The sequence below is a fragment of the Nycticebus coucang genome, chromosome 4 (assembly GCF_027406575.1).
Source record: "Nycticebus coucang isolate mNycCou1 chromosome 4, mNycCou1.pri, whole genome shotgun sequence".
Classification (NCBI taxonomy): Eukaryota; Metazoa; Chordata; class Mammalia; order Primates; family Lorisidae; genus Nycticebus; species Nycticebus coucang.
The window spans coordinates 30,641,321-30,661,247 of NC_069783.1; the positions used below are offsets into that span (position 1 = coordinate 30,641,321).

Here is a 19,927-nt window from a genome sequence, read left to right on the forward strand (position 1 = left end):
TCTTACGATACTATACTTGTTTTTGGCCCACATTTGACCTTAGGTAACTGAAACTGTGGATAGGGTTCCTACTTCCTGTTGTATTTAGGAAGTGTTTAAGATTAGCTAATGGTCAGTAGTGGCTGTACGTGCTTGTTAGCCCTTTTAGTAAAGATAATGGTATAATGCATAAGAAAATAGTTAGAAAGACCCCTAGTCTGATCACTTCCGTCTCTCTTTTGGTATGCCTATAGTGCTTTAGGGCAGATTTTTCTAATCAGTATGAATACATTTTTAAGATTTTTAAGTGCTACAGCAGGTTTAGTGTTGAATGTAGACCTTGAGAAATGTCTCTGAAATTTTCTTTTAAAATATTTTCAGTAATGGCAAGTGTGACCCATACCAGCCAGGATTTGGATCTGTTCTATTGAAGGCCTTACTTGATAATATGTCATTTTTACCTGCAGCAGCAACTGGTGGTATGTATGTAAAATTAGTTTAATTACACATAGCTGTCATACGCAATATCCCACGTGTCTCCTTAGGATTTTAATGTAATATAATTTTTCTCCGTTATTCCTTTTTTTCCCTATACCTTGTAGTTTTCAAAGAAGTTGGTAAAATTGTGGTTGGGTAGGCATGTTCTCTCTGGTAATATTTCTAGGGAAAATTCAGTGGGCTAGTTAAGTAAATACCAGGTCATTTCAGTCCATACATTTTTCTGTATTTCATTAAAATTATTGAGTTGAAATATTTTCATCAAACTGGTTAACATAGTTTTCATGGCATTCAAACTGTATATAAAACCACATTGTACCTCAGCTATGATTGCATTATTGTACACAGCTATGATTTGATAAAAAAAAAAAAGTATTTAGTCGAATTGTTTGGTTCTTTGTTGACTGTAGATCAGACATCACAAACTAAAATGCCAGTGAGTGCCAAGGAGATGACATAAATAAGTGAAATGGCCCAGGGTCACTGCCCATGGACATATTATGTAAGATTGGTAGAAACCCTGGAAAACTGGAGTTTCCTGAAAGAGTACAGTGTGTTTTTTAGCCCTTAAAAACTCTGTGGAATACCTTTCAAAAATGAATTCAGTTTGAGATAGAAAGTAGAATGATTGTTACCAGAGAGGCTGGGAAGGGGGCCCCAGGGGATGATGAGGGATAGATTAATGAGTACAACCTTATGATTAGGTAAAGTACTAAGTTCTAATGTTCAGTAGCACAGTAGGGTAACTGTAGCTGACAATAATTTATTGTGTATTTAAAAATAGCTAGCCAATGGCTCATGCCTGTAATCCTAGCACTCTGGGACTTATTTGGTCTTTTAGGCTTAATGTTTTTTGTAGACCTTTCTTACAATCTCTTGTTTTATAAATAACCAACTCATTTAATAAATTACCTCAGTTTCATAAGGATTTGGTCTTTGTGGTAAACTAGAAGAAATACTTGCTCAAAGTTACTTGGCCAGTGACTATTATGTCATCTTAGTTTAGTTAGTCAGTCTATATTTACTTGATCATATTTTGACTAAAACTGCCCACTCTCAAAGAGTAGAATGTTTCAGACTCAGGCGCTCACTGTCGTAGTCCCGTGTGTAAAACAGTTTCTTGAGGATTGCTGTAAAGATTGGATGCTTAAATTATGGGGCACTTCAAATACACCATCATAATCATCTTTTTTAATTTTATTTATTTCCCTGAGCCTTATGAGATGCAACAATTTTATTTATTTTTTCACTGAATCATATGAGATGGAAGTGATCTTCTTTTAAGCCATATTGGTCTATATCCAACTGGCAGTGTAGCGTAACTATATTACGTTCACTTGGTAGCCATATACCTGTATCGCATGCAGTGTGCTATTTGACGCTCATTGCCATCCACTGTTTTTGAAAATTTTATTACAGAGAAACAACATTGTAGGAAAGATAGCTTGAATGACCAGTAATTTTATTTTTTCAGCAATTCTAAAACATTCCTCAGAGTCATCTTACGTTATTTTACAGTTAATGCCTATGCTGACTTGATAAGCCTCTCAAAAGATATATTTGAAATTCTTAGTGTTAGACTGTGCCTCGGGGTGTGGTTTATACTGTCAGTGTCATTGTCCTCTGATCCCTACAAGGACTTGGTCCTTCTTTGTCAGTTGCCCTTAAAGAAAAATAGAGGCCTCTTTTTAGCAAAATACTGATAAATATGTAACATTAAGTTCTCCGTGTTAGAGAAAAAGGAGAAAGAAAAAGCCATTTATTTTTGTCCTTTCCAGGTTCTGTCTATTGGTATTTTGTCTTACTGAATTATGTTAAGGATGAAGATTTAGCTGGGTGCAGCACAGCTTGTGCATCTTTGCTTACTGCAGTGTCCAGACAGTTACAGGACAGGCTAACACCATTGGAGGCTTTACTTCAAACAAGGTATTTTAGTTTATGCAATGACTAATAATGGGCCTTTCTGGGTATGTTACCACCTTTGCACAAAACTATTATTGAACATATATGTTGATAACACTATTTTTCTTGCAAAAGTATTTACTTTATGCTTTACATTTTCCCAAATGATATTAGTCTGAGGTTTTCCTTTCCCTAATTTTCTCTGAAATTATTCCTTTTAACAGTTTGAGAAGCCCTGAAGCTGATTATTGAGGGAGCTAATTAATTATATTTACTACTTAACAGTAGTATTCCTTGCTAATGGGAGAATTTAATGTGATTTTTTTTTTTTTTTGTTATAGCTTTATAGGTAAAACTGTATAAATTACCTGTAGCCCTTAGCTTGTGTTTCTCCATTTGCTTTTTGTTTCCCAAACTTTTTTTTTTTGTTTTGTTATTGCAGTTTGGCCGGGGCTGGGTTTGAACCTGCCACCCTCGGTATATGGGGCCAGCACCCTACCCACTGAGCCACAAGCGCTACCCTGTTTCCCAAACTTTTACACGATGAATTAAGAAATAATTAAAAGGGTAGATTTGAGTTTTTGTTTGTTCATCAACATTTGAAGTAAGCCATTCCTTTACTTAGAGCAGTGATTTTTCTAATCTTTTGTAGATTAAAAATTTTTATTTTGATGAGATTTTACTCAAAGCCCCTGTGTCACTGTAGTGATTAAGGGAAGTGTGAGGATACCTGATCATCTCTTCCTTGCTTCAATATGCAGGTACATTAGCTGCCAACTTACTGAGCTCAGCATTTGCTGAGTCTCTGGACAGTGTCTTTTAGAGTATAGATTGCAAAGAACATAGTTGAAATTCACTGAATTTGATGGTTTAAATCTGGTTAGTGTCCCTTCTGGCCCTGTTAGTCAAATTGCTTTTAGAGTGAAGTAAATATGTAATTTACTAATTAGGCAGCTGGCAGGAAAACTGTTATTACCTTATTTTATTTTTCAGATATGGATTGTATAGCTCACCATTTGATCCAGTCCTCTTTGATTTGGAGATGAATGGCTCTTCTTGTAAAAATGTATATAACAGCAGCATTGGTGTTCAGTCAGATGAAATTGATTTATCAGACGTCCTTTCAGGTAGTTGCTTCTTTTATTAAAGGCATTTCTGAATGTTATATCTTGGATTTAAATTTTACTTAATCTAGTTACAACATTTTGTCTTTAGAGAACTAAAATTATTGAGAACTTAACTTTTAACATCTGTGAATCATTAAATCGTTTACCTTAATTTCTTAACTTTCCCTTTCACCCCGAGAAAACCCCAAGTATATTAAAGTAATCTTTGAAAGCATTGTGAATTTGTTTCACTGTTTTTGTTTTTCGTTGTATGTTAGTGCAGTTTTAATGCTCATAGAAGACTATTTAAAATTGACTTATTTGTTGTAGCCTTTTTACTTTTTATCTTTTTACTTGTTATCTCTATAAAGTTAAAGAACTTTATTTCATATTTTAAAATATAAAATTGATATATACTTATTCTAATAAGCAAGGATACAGAAAGAAAAAATAGTTTCCTCCTGAGGTAAGCTGTTACACTGTAAATATTAGGTGTATCTGATACCTTCTAAAGAATGTGTTTTTAGGATTACGTGTATCAAATTGTATAATATTTTCAGGGCTAAAATTTGATGTTTGTTTTTGTTAGATAAAGCAATAACCCTTTTAAAAATTTTCTTCCATGTAATTGCACTTCCTGGAAATATTGCTATGTAATTTATTTGCAAGCATGTTAAGATAATTACTACTTTAAAAATGTAAGCAAATTTTGGAAGTTAATCTCTGTTTTGTTCATTGTAAAGTGAATTGTAAGTTGTGAAGAAAGGAACATAGACCAAATATAGAAATATAAATAAAATGTAAAATGCCTCAATTTCACCCTTCCTGCCCTCTTAGGTTACCATTGTTAACAAGATGTTTAGATATTTAGACTTGTTTGCTACACATATTCTTTAATATCTGTAACAAGATCCTATTACACATACTGGTGTGTCACTTGCTTTTTAATGGCTTATGCTGCCTTCAATATATGTGTCATCACTCTGATGACGTGGGCTCTGATTACTTTGTGCCCATCTCACTGTCTTCTCTCTTCTTTAAGTGGCACATTAGCCATTGCAATTTATAGGTGGAACTGGGAGGAGAAACTAGAACTAGAGATACAGATATCTTCAATATATAGTAAGACAGAATGAGATTCCTTTGGGTGAAAGTGTAAGGAAAAGACCACAAGTTGCAGGCCAAACTTCAAGGCAGTCATGTTTTCTAATGCTCAGGAAAAAAATCTTAGAAGGGACTTAGAAATCATGGTATGTCTCTGTAGGAATGTCTCATTGTCTCGTCATTAGTCCTCGTGCAGCATTCCTGTTTTGGGTTAATGATATCAGTGGCACAAGACAGAAATTTGAATGTCATCCTTGATATGTGTATCTTTTCACCTTGAGGCTATCAGCAGATCCCACCTATTTTTCTACCAATGTACATGTAGTTGTTCCTTGCTATCTGTGGGGGATCGGTTCCAGGAATCCCTCCAAATACCAAAATCTGTGGATGCTCAAGTCCCTTACATAAAAATGGTGTGGTGTAGTATTTGCATATATTCTCCTGTATACTTTAAATCATCTCTAGGTTACTTACAATACATGGTACAATGTAAATGCTTTGTAAATAGTTGTTATGCTCTTATTTAGATAATGACAAGGAAAAAAGTCTGTACATATTTAGTACAGATGAAATCATCCCTTTTCTCCCCTGAATGTTTGCAGTTTGTGTTTGGTTGCAGAGGATCCATGGATCCAGCCAAATACAGAGGATCCAACTGTGTTTCATGTTTGCTCATTATGTTACCTCCCATGAGCTCAGATCTACAACCCAGGCCACAGTCATCTTGAACCTGGACTACAATGGTGGTTTCAAACTGACCTTTCTTCATGTTTCTTTGCTTCACTTTAGTACATTCTCCACATTGCAGTGACCATATTTTTTGAATGCAAACAATTGCTTTTTGCTTCTCTCCTTAAAATACTTTTCATGTCTTCCTGTTACTCTGAAGTTCAAAGTCTCTAATGTGCCATATAAAATCCTATATGATTTAGCTTTTCCCTTGCCACCTTTCCTTTGCTGTTGGAATTTTGGAGAACTCGTATCCTCCATAGTGAGCTTGATAACTCCCCACTATGTAAAGACACTTTGGGATGTGATGATAGGAATGAGTGTCATTTTCTGATACTGTAATGAAATTGGAAGATTTGTATACAGTGATGAGTCAGTATTTTCCAAATGATCAATGCATATTTCAAAAATATTCCTTGAAAGTACAAGATATGAACTTAATGTAACAGAGTTTGAGAAGTCATTGATAAAATTTCAGATACCATATTGTAACTAATCTTTACGTAACTTCCACTTCTCAAGTTTTTGAATATGCAAGGCTATTAACATCCTTCTTTCCAACTACATCTTTGTGTTGGATCAGATTTTTTTCACATGCTTCTACCACAAAGCATATTGCAACACAGTGAATGCAGAGGCAGGAGGAGAATCCAGCTGTCCTTTCATAATCACACTGTCACCCTTCTCATTATATTATTTTGATTTTAGAAAAAGTTATTTTAATCAAATTGTGCTCTTTAAAATACTTAATGAGTATAAAATGAGTATAAAAATAACCACTAACACAGAATATATAAACTTCCTGAGGACTAGGGCCTGTCTTTTCACTCTTATCTCCCAAGTCTTTCTTGTATTAAGTGCCTACTCAGTTGTTTTTATTTTTTTGGTGGGTGGTGCTGTTGTTTTACATGTCAGGCCCTATGCTGGCTCCCAGTAGCACTGTGGAAAGCAAATTAAGACAGTTTAGCCTGGCATTTAGTCGTTCTTCAGTTGTTGATGACACTTTTTACTTATTACTGTTTTTTTCATTTCTGGATTCTGTTTTACTTTGTCTTTTAAGGAATTCTGATTAAAGGAGTGCAAATTCTACAAAAAATGGGAAGTAGTCAATACAGTCCCGTTCTCCGAAACGTGTACATAGTTACTGTGGATTCTTTTGTTTTCCTGGGCTCAAGTGATCTTCCTGTCTCTGCCTCCTAAGTACACAGACCACAGGCATACCCCACCATGCCTCGCTAATCTTTAAAAATTTTTTTTTGTAGTGATGGCGGATGTCTCCTTCTGTTGCCTGTGTTGGTCTCTAACTCCTGGGCTCAAGTGATCCTCCCACCTTGACTTCCCAGAGTGTTGGGATTATAGCTGTGAGCCCCCACACCCAGCCTGTGAACTCTTTGATGGTCTTCTTCCCATTTGTCTTGCTGTGGTTTTATTGGTCACGTATTTGTGGCCATGTGGTTTTCTTTTAAAACTGTTCATGCTAGCTTAAAGTGTTTTTATGATTATAAAGTAGTAGTATTCATTGTAGAAAATTGATAAGTATACAAACTCTACAGGGAAATAGAAAATTGTTACTAATATTTTAAAATGTTTCTGTAATCTTTTAAGTGTATTCTGATTATATATATGTGCGCACATACACACTCAGCTGATTGAACTGATTGGGCGATAGCTAATGACAGTATCTAGTTTATCATTTTTCCTCATTTAGAATCTAAATTAGTTGTTAAAGTGAACTTCATGTTATAGAAAACTTACTCATGTTTTTTATTAATGTGTAGGGCTTCTACACATTATTTAAATCTGCTTTTGTATCAAGGAAACGTGTATCTGCTGTTGTATTAATACCACTTCTGTTGTGGAGGCACTTTGTAAGCATTTATTTATGTTCTAATTAAAATTGGAGTAGAAGCTATAAGTATTGATCTGACTGTTGCCTTTTAAGATAATCTTCGCATACCTTAAGACTTGTCTTTTCTTTGTATTAGGAAACGGAAAGGTCAGTAGTTGCACAGCTGCTGAGGGTAGTTTCACATCTCTCACTGGACTTCTGGAAGTTGAACCCCTGCACTTTACTTGTGTCTCAACTAGTGATGGAACGAGAATAGAAAGGGATGATGCAAGTACGTTTACTGGTATATACCTTCTTTTACTATATATTTTATTCAGTAATATACAAAGTGATATGTAAGTATTTAAATATAAGTTATATCTAAGTTTCATTGCTGTTATGTGTAGCATAAATTTCCTTATGGGAGAGATATTTGGGGGGAAGTATAAATAGTTTTGTATTCTTTTCCAATTTGACTCAGAGTTATCCCCCCCACACCACCACTACTAGAACAGTCTTAAATCTTTCTGTTCTCATGTGTGTGCACTTTCAGAAACTTTTTAATTTGGAAACTATCAAGTGTGTGTGCACTTTCAGAAATTTTTTAATTTGGAAAATATCAAGTTGTAATATCAAGAGTAAAGTAGACTCCATGTTTTCACCACTCAGCAATAACCATTATCAGATGGTGATCAGTTTTGTTTTGTCTATACTATTTGTAGTTTTGGCATCATAATGTTATTTCTTGCATTTAACATGGGCAGTATATTTTGTGATATCTTTGAGAAATTCGAGATGAATAGCCAGGGAATACTATTTTTGCAACTAGTTTCAAGCAACTTTGAATATTTGAAACACTATTTGAGTGTGTTGATATATGATGATGTTGTTTTCAATAAATACCTTTACTTGGGCAGTGCCCGTAGCTCAGTAGGTAGGACACCAGCCACATACACCAAGGCTGGTGGGCTCAAACCTGACCTAGGCCAGCTAAAACAACAATGACAACTGCAACAACAAAAAAATAGCCTGGCGTTGTGGCGGGTGCCTGTAGTCCCAGCTACTTGGGAGGCTAAGGTAAGAGAATCGCTTAAGCCCAAGAGTTTGAGGTTGCCATGAGCTATAATGCCACCGCACCCTACCCAGGGTGACAAATTGAGACTCTCTCAAGAAAAAAAAAAACCTTTACTTAAAAATAAGTTCTTGAGGGCAGCACCTGTGGCTCACTGGGCAGGGCGCCGGCCCCATATACTGAGAGTGGCGGGTTAAAACTGCAAAGAGTGGCGGGTTAAAACTGCCCTGGCCGGGCGGCGCCTGTGGCTCAAGGAGTAGGACGCCGGTCCCATATGCCGGAGGTGGCGGGTTCAAACCCAGTCCTGGCCAAAAACCACAAAAAAAAAAAAAAAAACACTCTTCACTTTGGGCAGCACCTGTGGCTCAGTGAGCAGGGCGCCGGCCCCATATACCGAGGGTGGCGGGTTCAAACCCGGCCCCGGCCAAACTGCAACAAAAAAATAGCCGGGCGTTGTGGCAGGTGCCTGTAGTCCCAGCTACTCGGGAGGCTGAGACAGGAGAATCGCCTAAGCCCAGGAGTTGGAGGTTGCTGTGAGCTGTGTGATGCCACGGCACTCTACCGAGGGCAATAAAGTGAAACTCTGTCTCTACAAAAAAAAAAAAACTGCCCTGGCCAAACTGCAACAAAAATATAACCGGGCGTTGTGGCGGGCGCCTGTGGTCCCAGCTACTTGGGAGGCTGAGGCTGGAGAATCACCTAAGCCCTAAGTTAGAGGTTGCTGTGAGCTGTGATGCAGCGGCACTCTACTGAGGGTTATAGAGTGAGACTCTGTCTCTACAAAAAAAACAAAACAAAACAAATTAAGTTCTTGAGTATTAATCAGTGGAATTTTGTTTTCTTTGTTTTCTGTGATTTTTTTCCTTCACATGGTAGGATTGGTGTTTATAATTAGTTTTATTATGGCACAAATAATCGATGTTTTATAATAACAGTATTAGTTATTGGTATATTACAGTGATTGAAGGGTTTGAATATTGTGTTTGAAGTGATTCTGCTGGGGTGGTTTTGTGTCACGGGTGTGGTCTTATTTTTTTTGACTGTTTAACAGAAAGAGAAAACAATTTGCATAAGAAGTTGTAATAAATTTTATCTTGGGCTTGTCTCCAGAATGGCAAGGGCTTTTATTTTTATTTATTTATTTTTTTGAGACAGAGTCTCACATTGTTGCCCTCAGTAGGGTGCATTGATGTCATAGCTCACAGCAACCTCAAACTGTTGGGCTCAACAGACCCACTTGTCTCATCCTCCTGAGTAGCTGGGACTACAAGTGCCTGCCACAGCGCCTGGCTGTTTAGAGGAAGGGGTCTCTCTCTGGCTCACGCTGGTCTCGAACTCTTCCCAAGTGATGAGATTACAGCCGTGAGCCACCGTGCCGCATGGCAAGGGCTTTTAAAAGGAATATATCAGTTCTTCATTTTAGCGTCTTTTTATTCAAGATTGTCTTATATCTTGAATAAATATTGTGAATTTTATATTAATATAAATATAAATATATAAATATAATATAAATTTATACTAATATAAATATTATCACCACTAAGTATAATTCATAGCTCATGTAGTAAAGAGCCACTTTTACATAAAAATACAGTATTTCCTTTATATGGAGATTCTGAAAGGATCAAAATTAATTTGTATTTGTCCCATCATCATTTTATAATAACTTTTACATTTATGCTGGAGTAGAAACATGCCATAACAAAAAATTTTGAACTTTACAAAAATTACTTATAGAGGCTCTTTCTTGGAACTGGTTTGAAATATCTATTCTTGAAGTATCTAAGAATTTTACCTTAAGAAAATTTGTGTGAGTAAGTAATGCTTCTAGAAGGTATATAATTAAAAATAAAAGATTAGGTTTAAAAACATATTCCTCCACACTCTTCATCCTGCAGTGCAAGTAATTATCTTTTCAGAAGTAATCTGTACATATAAACAATCACTTGTGTATTTTTCCCAGTCTAAAACCACTGCCAGTAGAGGGTTTTTTGAAATGTTATATCAAAGTCCCAACTAGTGATATATGGAGCTGAGACATGATTGTAATCTGTCAGCTTCCAATGTTAACAAGTTTACTTTTTTGAAACACGTTAAGTTGTTAAATACAATAGTCATGCCAAAAATCCAAAAACAATTGCATAGCTCACGGTTTATCATGATACATATTAAACATGTGACCACCACCAGGTAAAGAAATAACATTTCCAGCAACCACAAAATGTGTGTTCATGTTTGCTTCCATTTATTTCTCTCTCATTCTCTCCAAAAGGTAAACATTTTTCTAAATTTTAAAGTAATCGCTTCTTGATATTTATTTTTTGGAATAACCATTTAATCATGTATTCCTCACTGCTTGTTGAGTAAGGTCTGTATTATATAGAATTATGTGTATGTATGGGTATGTATGTATGTATATATGTATATATATTTTGGTTTGCCTTCTGTTCAACACTATGATTATGACATTGATCTTTTTTTTTTGACAATCTATAGATACATCATTACATATAGGCAGTTGGGTTTTTTGGTTGCTGTTCATGTTTCCCTTGTCTGAATAAACAATTTATGTATCCACTATTGATTTGTATACTAATGATAGACATTTGAATTATTTCGTTGTGAGACCATTAGTACTAATGGATATACTTTTCTCTTGGATGTGAATGTAGAAATTGATTCATTGCTTCATAGGATATTTGTATGCTCAGCGTCAGTAATCTTTTTGCTATTGATTTCTATTTCAAATTGTCAGGGACTCAAAAGAAGTACTATGATTATTAATTTTGCATCATTTATTAGTAATGATATAGGATCACTTTTTGTAAATATTCCATGCATGCCTACTAATGTTTACTCTGCACTTGGTGACATATACTCTGTATATCCATTTGGTCAGGTTTGCTAATTCTGTTTTTGAAAATCTCTGTCTTTATTCCTTATTTTATCTACTTTTTTTTTTCTCAGCTAATGAGGCCTATAAAAATTTTTGGTATAACTGTGGATTTAGTTTTATTAAATTTTATTTTATACATTGTGAGATGACCATATAAATTTAGGATGGTTGTATCTTGGGAATTAATTCTTTCAGCATTATGAATTATTCCTCTTTTTTTGACATGGGGTCTTGCTGTATTGCCCAGGCTGGTCTTGAACTCCTGAGCTCAAGAGACCCTCCTGCCTCAGTCTCCTGAGCAGCTGAGATTCCCGGCGTGTGCCGCCATAGCTGGCATGAATTATCTTTTTATCTCTCCTAAGATCTATCTTGTCGGATATGTATACACTAACACCGACTTTGTTTTTGTTGCTGTTTGCATGACATATATTTTTCCATTCTTTTACTCTCCAGTTTTCAGTGTCTCCTTATATTTTAGATATACTCTTTAATAAACAGCATGCAGTTACTTTTAAAAAAAAAAATCAAGCTTAGTATTTTTGTTTTTCAATGGGATCATTTAGTTTAGCTGCATTTAATCTAATTAGTGATATATCTACATGTTTAAATCTATCATGTTTGTAATATATAATATTAGATTTCTCATAGTCTTAATAGTTATCAAGTTCTTTTTCTCTCTTTTTTTTTTATTTTTATTTATTTATTTTTTTATTGTTGGGGATTCATTGAGGGTACAATAAGCCAGGTTACACTGATTGCAATTGTTAGGTAAAGTCCCTCTTGCAATCATGTCTTGCCCCCATAAAGTGTGACAGAAACCAAGGCCCCAACCCCCTCCCTCCGTGCCTCTTTCTGCTTCCCCCCCCATAACCTTAATTGTCATTAATTGTCCTCATATCAAAATTGAGTACATAGGATTCATGCTTCTCCATTCTTGTGATGCTTTACTAAGAATAATGTCTTCCACTTCCATCCAGGTTAATACGAAGGATGTAAAGTCTCCTTTTTTTTTTTATTGTTGGGGATTCATTGAGGGTACAATAAGCCTCGTTACACTGATTGCAATTGTTAGGTAAAGTCCCTCTTGCAATCATGTCTTGCCCCCATAAAGTGTGACACACACCAAGACCCCCCCCCTCCTTCCCTCTTTCTGCTTCCCCCCATAACCATAATTGTCATTAATTGTCCTCATATCAAAATTGAGTACATAGGATTCATGCTTCTCCATTCTTGTGATGCTTTACTAAGAATAATGTCTTCCACGTCCATCCAGGTTAATACGAAGGATGTAAAGTCTCCATTTTTTTTAATGGCTGAATAGTATTCTATGGTATACATATACCACAGCTTGTTAATCCATTCCTGGGTTGGTGGGCATTTAGGCTGTTTCCACATTTTGGCGATTGTAAATTGAGCTGCCATAAACAGTGTAGTGCAAGTGTCCTTATGGTAAAAGGATTTTTTTCCTTCTGGGTAGATGCCCAGTAATGGGATTGCAGGATCAAATGGGAGGTTTAGCTTGAGTGCTTTGAGGTTTCTCCATACTTCCTTCCAGAAAGGTTGTACTAGTTTGCAGTCCCACCAGCAGTGTAAAAGTGTTCCCTTCTCTCCACATCCACGCCAGCATCTGCAGTTTTGAGATTTTGTGATGTGGGCCATTCTCACTGGGGTTAGATGATATCTCAGGGTTGTTTTGATTTGCATTTCTCTAATATATAGAGATGATGAACATTTTTTCATGTGTTTGTTAGCCATTCGTCTGTCATCTTTAGAGTAAGTTCTATTCATGTCTCTTGCCCATTGATATATGGGATTGTTGGCTTTTTTCATGTGGATTAATTTGAGTTCTCTATAGATCCTAGTTATCAAGCTTTTGTCTGATTGAAAATATGCAAATATCCTTTCCCATTGTGTAGGTTGTCTTTTTGCTTTGGTTATTGTCTCCTTAGCTGTACAGAAGCTTTTCAGTTTAATGAAGTCCCATTTGTTTATTTTTCTTGTTGTTGCAATTGCCATGGCAGTCTTCTTCATGAAGTCTTTCCCTAGGCCAATATCTTCCAGTGTTTTTCCTATGCTTTCTTGGAGGATTTTTATTGTTTCATGCCTTAAATTTAAGTCCTTTATCCATCTTGAATCAATTTTTGTGAGTGGGGAAAGGTGTGGGTCCAGTTTCAGTCTTTTTTGTTTTTTTTGGCCGGGGCTGGGTTTGAACCCGCCACCTCTGGCATATGGGACTGGCGCCCTACCCGCTTAGCCACAGGCGCCACCCCAGTTTCAGTCTTTTACATGTAGACATCCAGTTCTCCCAACACCATTTATTGAATAGGGTGTCTTTCCCCCAAGGTATGTTCTTGTTTGGTTTATCAAAGATTAGGTGGTTGTAAGATGTTAGTTTCATTTCTTGGTTTTCAATTCAATTCCAAGTGTCTATGTCTCTGTTTTTGTGCCAGTACCATGCTGTCTTGAGCACTATGGCTTTGTAGTACAGACTAAAATCTGGTATGCTGATGCCCCCAGTTTTATTTTTGTTACAAAGAACTGCCTTAGCTATACGGGGTTTTTTCCGGTTCCATACAAAATGCAGAATCATTTTTTCCAAATCTTGAAAATACGATGTTGGTATTTTGATAGGAATGGCATTGAATAGGTAGATTGCTTTGGGAAGTATAGACATTTTAACAATGTTGATTCTTCCCATCCATGAGCATGGTATGTTCTTCCACTTGTTAATATCCTCTGCTGTTTCCTTTCTGATTTTTCTCCCTTTCTATGGGAGTCCATTATTTATTTTTATTTTTATTTTTGGTTTATTTATTTATTTTTTTGCAGTTTTTGGCTGGGGCTGGGTTTGAACCTGCCATCTCTGGCATATGGGGCCAGCGCCCTACTCCTTTGAGCCACAGGTGCCGCCCGAATCATTATTTTTTACTGGTTCATTTTTCTATTTTTTTAAAATCCTATTTTATTAATAGCAATTATGTCATTAAGAGCAAACATACACTCTGTATTCTTTGCTATATTTAATGCGTAGAGAAAATATCATTCTCCCTATTTGTATAACACTGTGCTTTTCTATATTAATTTTGTGTGGTTTGCATCTTAATTTTATGTATATTTTAATTCCTATAATACATTATGATTGTAGTTCTAAAATTCAGTATTCACTTGGATTTACCTGATCATTCCTTTTTCTTCTTATCCTTAAGTTTTTATCTGATATGATTTTTCTTAGATTTAAAGAATGGATACCTTTTTGTTTTTGTCTACTGGTGATGGCTTTACTTAGGTTTTGGGGAAAACTTTCAGATTCTTCTGTGTAATTAAGTGACCATTCCACATAGTTGTTATTTAGATTCCAATACTGTTGGTACTTTTTCACATTTCCTTTATCTATTCCTCTTCTCTTTTCCTTTGCCCAAGTACTTGAAAGCAAATTCCAGACATTGTTACATTTTTTTTACTTCTCCTTACATAATACAAATGCAAGTATTTGAAATGTAGATACTGTCTTGAATAGCTGATGGCATTTAACCCCAACAGCTAAATTAATTGTTATTTATTATGCAGCTTTGTCATAATTGACTAAATTAACATAATCAGTTTCACAGTATCATGTTTTCAATGCATAAGTACATTTATCTTAATATCACATAAGTAATACTTTATATTTAGCTATATTTAGCTTATTTGGATCAAGATGCTGTCATTCTTGAAATATATTTTCACTTGATAGAATTCTAAGTTAGCAGTTTTTTTTCCTGCTATTCAAAGATAATCTTCCCTTCTGTCTTACCTTACCTTGTATTCATTAGAAGTCATCTGTCAGTCTTTTTTGTTTGTTTGTTTGTTTGTTTGTTTGTTTGTTGAGACAGAGCCTCAAGCTGTTGCCCTGGGTAGAGTGCTCTGGCATCATAGCTCACAGCAACCTCCAACCCCTGGGCTCAAGCCTGTTATAATATTCTCCTGCCTGTTATAATACAAATATTTATGCTGTAGAGTTTGCTTATTATCTTTTGTTTTGTGTTGACTTGTTGGACTAAGTTGTGAAATTAAGTTTTAATTCAGCTTTTCTGAAAATATTTCTCATAAATCCTGCTAAATATTTAATGGAAAAGAATTATTTTATAATGTCTGTTTGAATAACATTGAAAACAAAATTTATTCACTTGCATGATTTCATAGAGCCTTGTTGATGGCAGTGCTCATAGACGAGCAGTTGGCTGGATTTGACTATGAGGGGGGATATTGCTCCAGTTTAGTGTTCTGGGGAGAATACTGTAGGAAACATTGCTTTACATCGTCTGTGCAGAGCTAACGTCTGTTTAGGTTATGCTTTAAAATGAAGAAATAAGTGTCATCTTTCTTTTTAAATAATGTCCTTATAATCAAAAGATTTTTGAGCTTTTAGGAGGGTGGAGTAGGACATGTTGCTATAAGAAAACTTAGTAAAGGAAATTTAAGTTTATTTCTTATGCTCAAATTGTATAACATGATTAACTCTCATTTGTAACAATAATTTTAGTAAAATTAAATGATATTTCTTCAATACTGAGAACATTTGTAAACTAGAAACTATATTGACTCTAATTTTTCTTTGAATTAGAAATCATTCCTGGATTTCCTAGATCTTGATACTAGTATTGTCAATATACTAATACCATAGGTTTCTTATTTAAACTTTACTGGTTCCTTTTTGAAAATGACAATTAACTATAGTTTAGTCTCAGAATAGTGTGAAAATACTTGAGTATGTTTTCTTTGTGGACTTTTTCTTCATCCTGCTGTTTTATGTTTTTTTTCCCCTTCTTGCCTCATGCCAGTGAGTTCCTTCGGGGTTACTCCTGCAGTAGGTGGACTATCTTCTGGGACAGTTGGGGAAGCCTCGACAGCCCTGAGTTCAGCAGCCCAGGTAGCTTTGCAGTCTCTCTCTCATGCAATGGCTTCAGCCGAGCAACAGCTACAGGTGCTGCAAGAGAAACAGCAGCAGCTTTTGAAGCTTCAGCAACAGGTTGGAGACTATTTGGCTCTTTGTTCATGCTGTCTCTAAACTTCAAAAGCTGAAAAAATACTGTAAAAATGACCGTTATTTTCATAAAGGAAAGTAGTTTGACCGATCTGAGCTAATCATTTTCAACAAAAATTGAGGTAAAGTCTTTGCGATATATTTAAATGTGTTAAAATTCTGTGAATGCATTTTATTTGCTGCATTTTTAATCAACTGGCAACTTTTTTGTGCAAAATCTATCCTTTGTTTAAACACCCTTGATTAGGCATTGCAGTTACTATTGCTATTTCCTATGGAGTATAGAATGCAAAAAAAAGTTTTAAATACCACTTAAATTAATGTGACTTAAAATTGAGAAACAATGAGAGATGTTTTATGGATTGCCTTATGGTGAAGCCTGTGGCAGTTCTTGGTGACAAATTGTATTAGGTTAATCAACACAATAATCTGCCTTCTGATAATATTGTGGTTTGAGCAGAACTTTGTTTCCTCATTTACATTTAATCGTTCTACTTTCTTTTCACCTTTGCTTTGAGGAAGTCTTTGTTTCAAGAACACAAAAAAATTTATGTTAAATACTTGTGAATTATATATAGCAAAGCAATGTAACATTTATATTGAGTCCAGTTTTGATTTAGCTTCATTTTTCTTTAATGGAGATCTAGTAATTTTTGTCTTCATAACATATACCCATGTAGTATTTCCCACAACTCAGGTAGACAGGATTCGTCTATATTGTTGCTTTTACTTCTTTTACAGAAAGCAAAGCTGGAAGCCAAGTTACATCAGACAACAGCTGCAGCAGCTGCAGCAGCATCAGCAGTAGCTCCTGTTCACAACTCTGTGCCTTCCAACCCGGTGGCTGCCCCTGGATTCTTCATTCACCCATCTGATGTTATTCCACCCACTCCAAAAACAACACCTCTTTTCATGACTCCACCACTCACTCCGCCCAATGAAGCCGTTTCTGTTGTGATTAATGCTGAGCTCGCACAACTTTTCCCAGGCTCAGTCATCGATCCCCCTGCAGTCAATCTTGCTGCACATAACAAAAATTCCAACAAGTCCAGAATGGTAAATTATGTTTTAAATAGGTATTGGCTTTGACATTTAAAAATATTTTGAAGAATATTGTAACTTTCAAGGCAAAATTTTATTATACCAACTTGAAATATTTTATTTTATAGAATATTACGGAATATACTTAGGAAAATAGACTTATTAATTTGACATTATGGTTAATAGTTTTTATAGAGCAAGAATAATATCAATATAGATTTTGTATTTTTTTCTTTTCTAGAATCCACTTGGTTCTGGTCTAGCCCTTGCAATTTCTCATGCTTCACATTTTCTTCAACCTCCCCCTCACCAGTCCATTATTATAGAGCGAATGCATTCAGGTAATCTTTGACTTTCTTAAGTTATTTTTGTTTCCTAGTCTGCTGTCCTTTTAAGATTCATTGTTTTTCAGTTTGATCCTTCTGTTCAAATAAATCACGTTTGCTCTTTGGTAAGTATATTTTACTAAAAATAAGCACTGACGTTCAAGCTGTGTGTGCTCCCCGTATTGCGTGAACATGGTGTTGTGTAGTGCATTTCATCTGTAGGCGAATATCTGCATTCGTTGTAATTGCTGACATTGCTGCTACAATAGAAATCGTACTAAAGGAAGTATTCCTAAAACTAGCATTCTTATAGTGGAGCTGTTTACTGAGAATAGCAGGTAGAACTACTGTTTATTATAATGACTAATATTAACAGCACTTCCTGGTCCCTTAACAGTTTAAATCTTACCTAAGTTTGTCTTATGCTTCTATGCTAGAGAACTGCAACTGGGTAAGTTATTTGAATTAGCGCGTATTTTAAAATACTGTAGGCAAAATTTACCTTATATTTCTAAGGTAAATGTGCTTGAGCAGTGGGAGAAGTCAAAAACAATTTCTAGGGAAGAGAGATGGATATAACATGGATATAGTGTGCACAGTAGTACTTTGCATTATGTGAACAATTAAACCACATTTGCTTTATTACAGTGGGGTGTTTCCTTTTTGAAAAGGGAGCTTGAAAGATAAAATATGTATAAGTCTTTTTCTATTTTCTGTCCAAATAATCATTCATTGGTAACAACCTTAGTGTTTATAATGTTTAGAGTGATGATTTGTTATTCTGCAGTCTTCTGGGATATGAGCAATTGTTTATATTGCAGTTTGAATTTTTATCCATGGAAATGACCGCACCACATAAACCTCATAGCAAGAACTATGTTGCTTGCTATTTAATAATTTTTCTCTTTAGGAAAACATTGGTAATTGCTTTCTTTTTTTTTTTTTTTTTAAACTTGTTCTATCCATAATAGCACTATTCCTAGAAGTTTAATTTAGTAGTTGTTTGCCTTCACTGTAAAATGTTGCTGATAAGTTAGTAGATGGTCTTCATCCCATGTAATGAAGAAGAAATAGAAATATATTAATGATCTTTCTTATGTTTTACTAGTTGCACTTATCCTTGTAATGTCTACGAGATGAGAGAGGTGAAACTACTTTATCTATTTCTTTTTTTTTTATAGAGACACAGTCTCACTTTACCACCCTCGGTAGAGTGCTGTAGCTCTTGGGCTTACATGATTCTCTTGCCTCAGCCTCCCAAGTAGCTGGGACTACAGGCGCCCGCCACAACGCCCGGCTATTTTTTTGTTGCAGTTTGGCCGGGGCCAGGTTTGAACCCGCCACCCTCGGTATATGGGGCCGGCGCCCTACACACTGAGCCACAGGCACCGCCCTACTTTATCTATTTCATCTGCTCTTGAGCTAAAGAGCCAGTTATGTTTCTATAGTGACAGGAAAACATTGTTGGAGATTAAGCTGTCTACACTGGGGACCTTCTAACGCATTTTTCAGTGGTAGTTTTACTACATAGGATTTCAATTACACTTTCACTTTGCATCTTAATTCCATAATGCAACTCCATAAGTGGTTGCAAGACTTAAGAAAAGTAAAGTCAAATAATAAAATTTGGTATTTTTTATGCATCTACTTGCGTAATTTAAAAAATGAAAGAAGATTAAATTTGCACTTCACAGAATTAACTTCTATACCACTTTTGCAGAATTAATTTTTTAAAATCTGATGTTTGTTTGTTGGTTTATTCATTTAAGAGTCTCCCTCTGTTGCCCTGGAGAGTGCTGTGGCATCGTCATAGCTCACAGCAACCAAACTCCTGGGCTCAAGCAATCCTCTTGCCTCAGCTTCCCAAGTAGCTAGAGATTATTAGCACCTGCCACAACACTGGCTAGTTTTTCTCGTTTTAGTAGAGATGGGGTCTTGCTCTTGCTCAGGCTGGTTTCGAACTCCTGAGCTCAGGTGATCCACCCGCCTCGGCCTCCCAGAGTGCTAGAATTACAGGCGTGAGGCACTGTGGTTGGCCAACTCTGATGTTTTAAAGAACTTAATGGGTATAGTCAGTTGATTGCCTTCATGGTAACAGTCTTACTCTCTCTCTCTCTCTCTTTTTGTAAAGATTTGGGGGTTTTGCTATGTTGCATCACCTCACCTAGCTACTTTTGCAAGTTTTGGAGTTCAGTACTAACATAGACTGGTCTACAGGTATAGAAAAGACAAAACATAAATACAGAAAAGATGACAAAGCTATCATAGTTTGGGGTTTCAGAAAATTTTTGAATGAGAATTGACAAGGCTATTTTTACTTATTGACTTTTCCTCTCATTTGTTTGTAGTTTAGTGAGTTGATTTCATTTTTTTTTAGAGACAGAGTTTCAGTTTGTTGCCCTCGGTAGAGTGCTGTGGCGTCA

At 35.7% G+C, this 19,927-nt stretch overlaps 1 protein-coding gene across 9 annotated transcripts in view; it reads left to right on the forward strand.

The window, feature by feature from the left end:
• Positions 1 to 19,927, forward strand: part of BIRC6 (baculoviral IAP repeat containing 6) — a 275,055-nt gene that overhangs the window by 98,323 nt on the left and 156,805 nt on the right. For 6 of the 9 annotated variants that reach the window (XR_008379509.1, XM_053588024.1, XM_053588027.1 and 3 more), the window contains exons 20-26: positions 361 to 458; positions 2,256 to 2,403; positions 3,373 to 3,506; positions 7,304 to 7,450; positions 15,935 to 16,122; positions 16,879 to 17,193; positions 17,420 to 17,519. Coding sequence is in view for 8 of the 9 variants with exons in the window: in XM_053588024.1 (XP_053443999.1) it covers positions 361 to 458; positions 2,256 to 2,403; positions 3,373 to 3,506; positions 7,304 to 7,450; positions 15,935 to 16,122; positions 16,879 to 17,193; positions 17,420 to 17,519 (1,130 nt within the window). In the remaining variant the exon portion in view is untranslated. The remainder of the gene's footprint in view (positions 1 to 360; positions 459 to 2,255; positions 2,404 to 3,372; positions 3,507 to 7,303; positions 7,451 to 15,934; positions 16,123 to 16,878; positions 17,194 to 17,419; positions 17,520 to 19,927) is intronic. The other 3 variants (XM_053588025.1, XM_053588030.1, XM_053588032.1) reach the window with 2 other exon arrangements.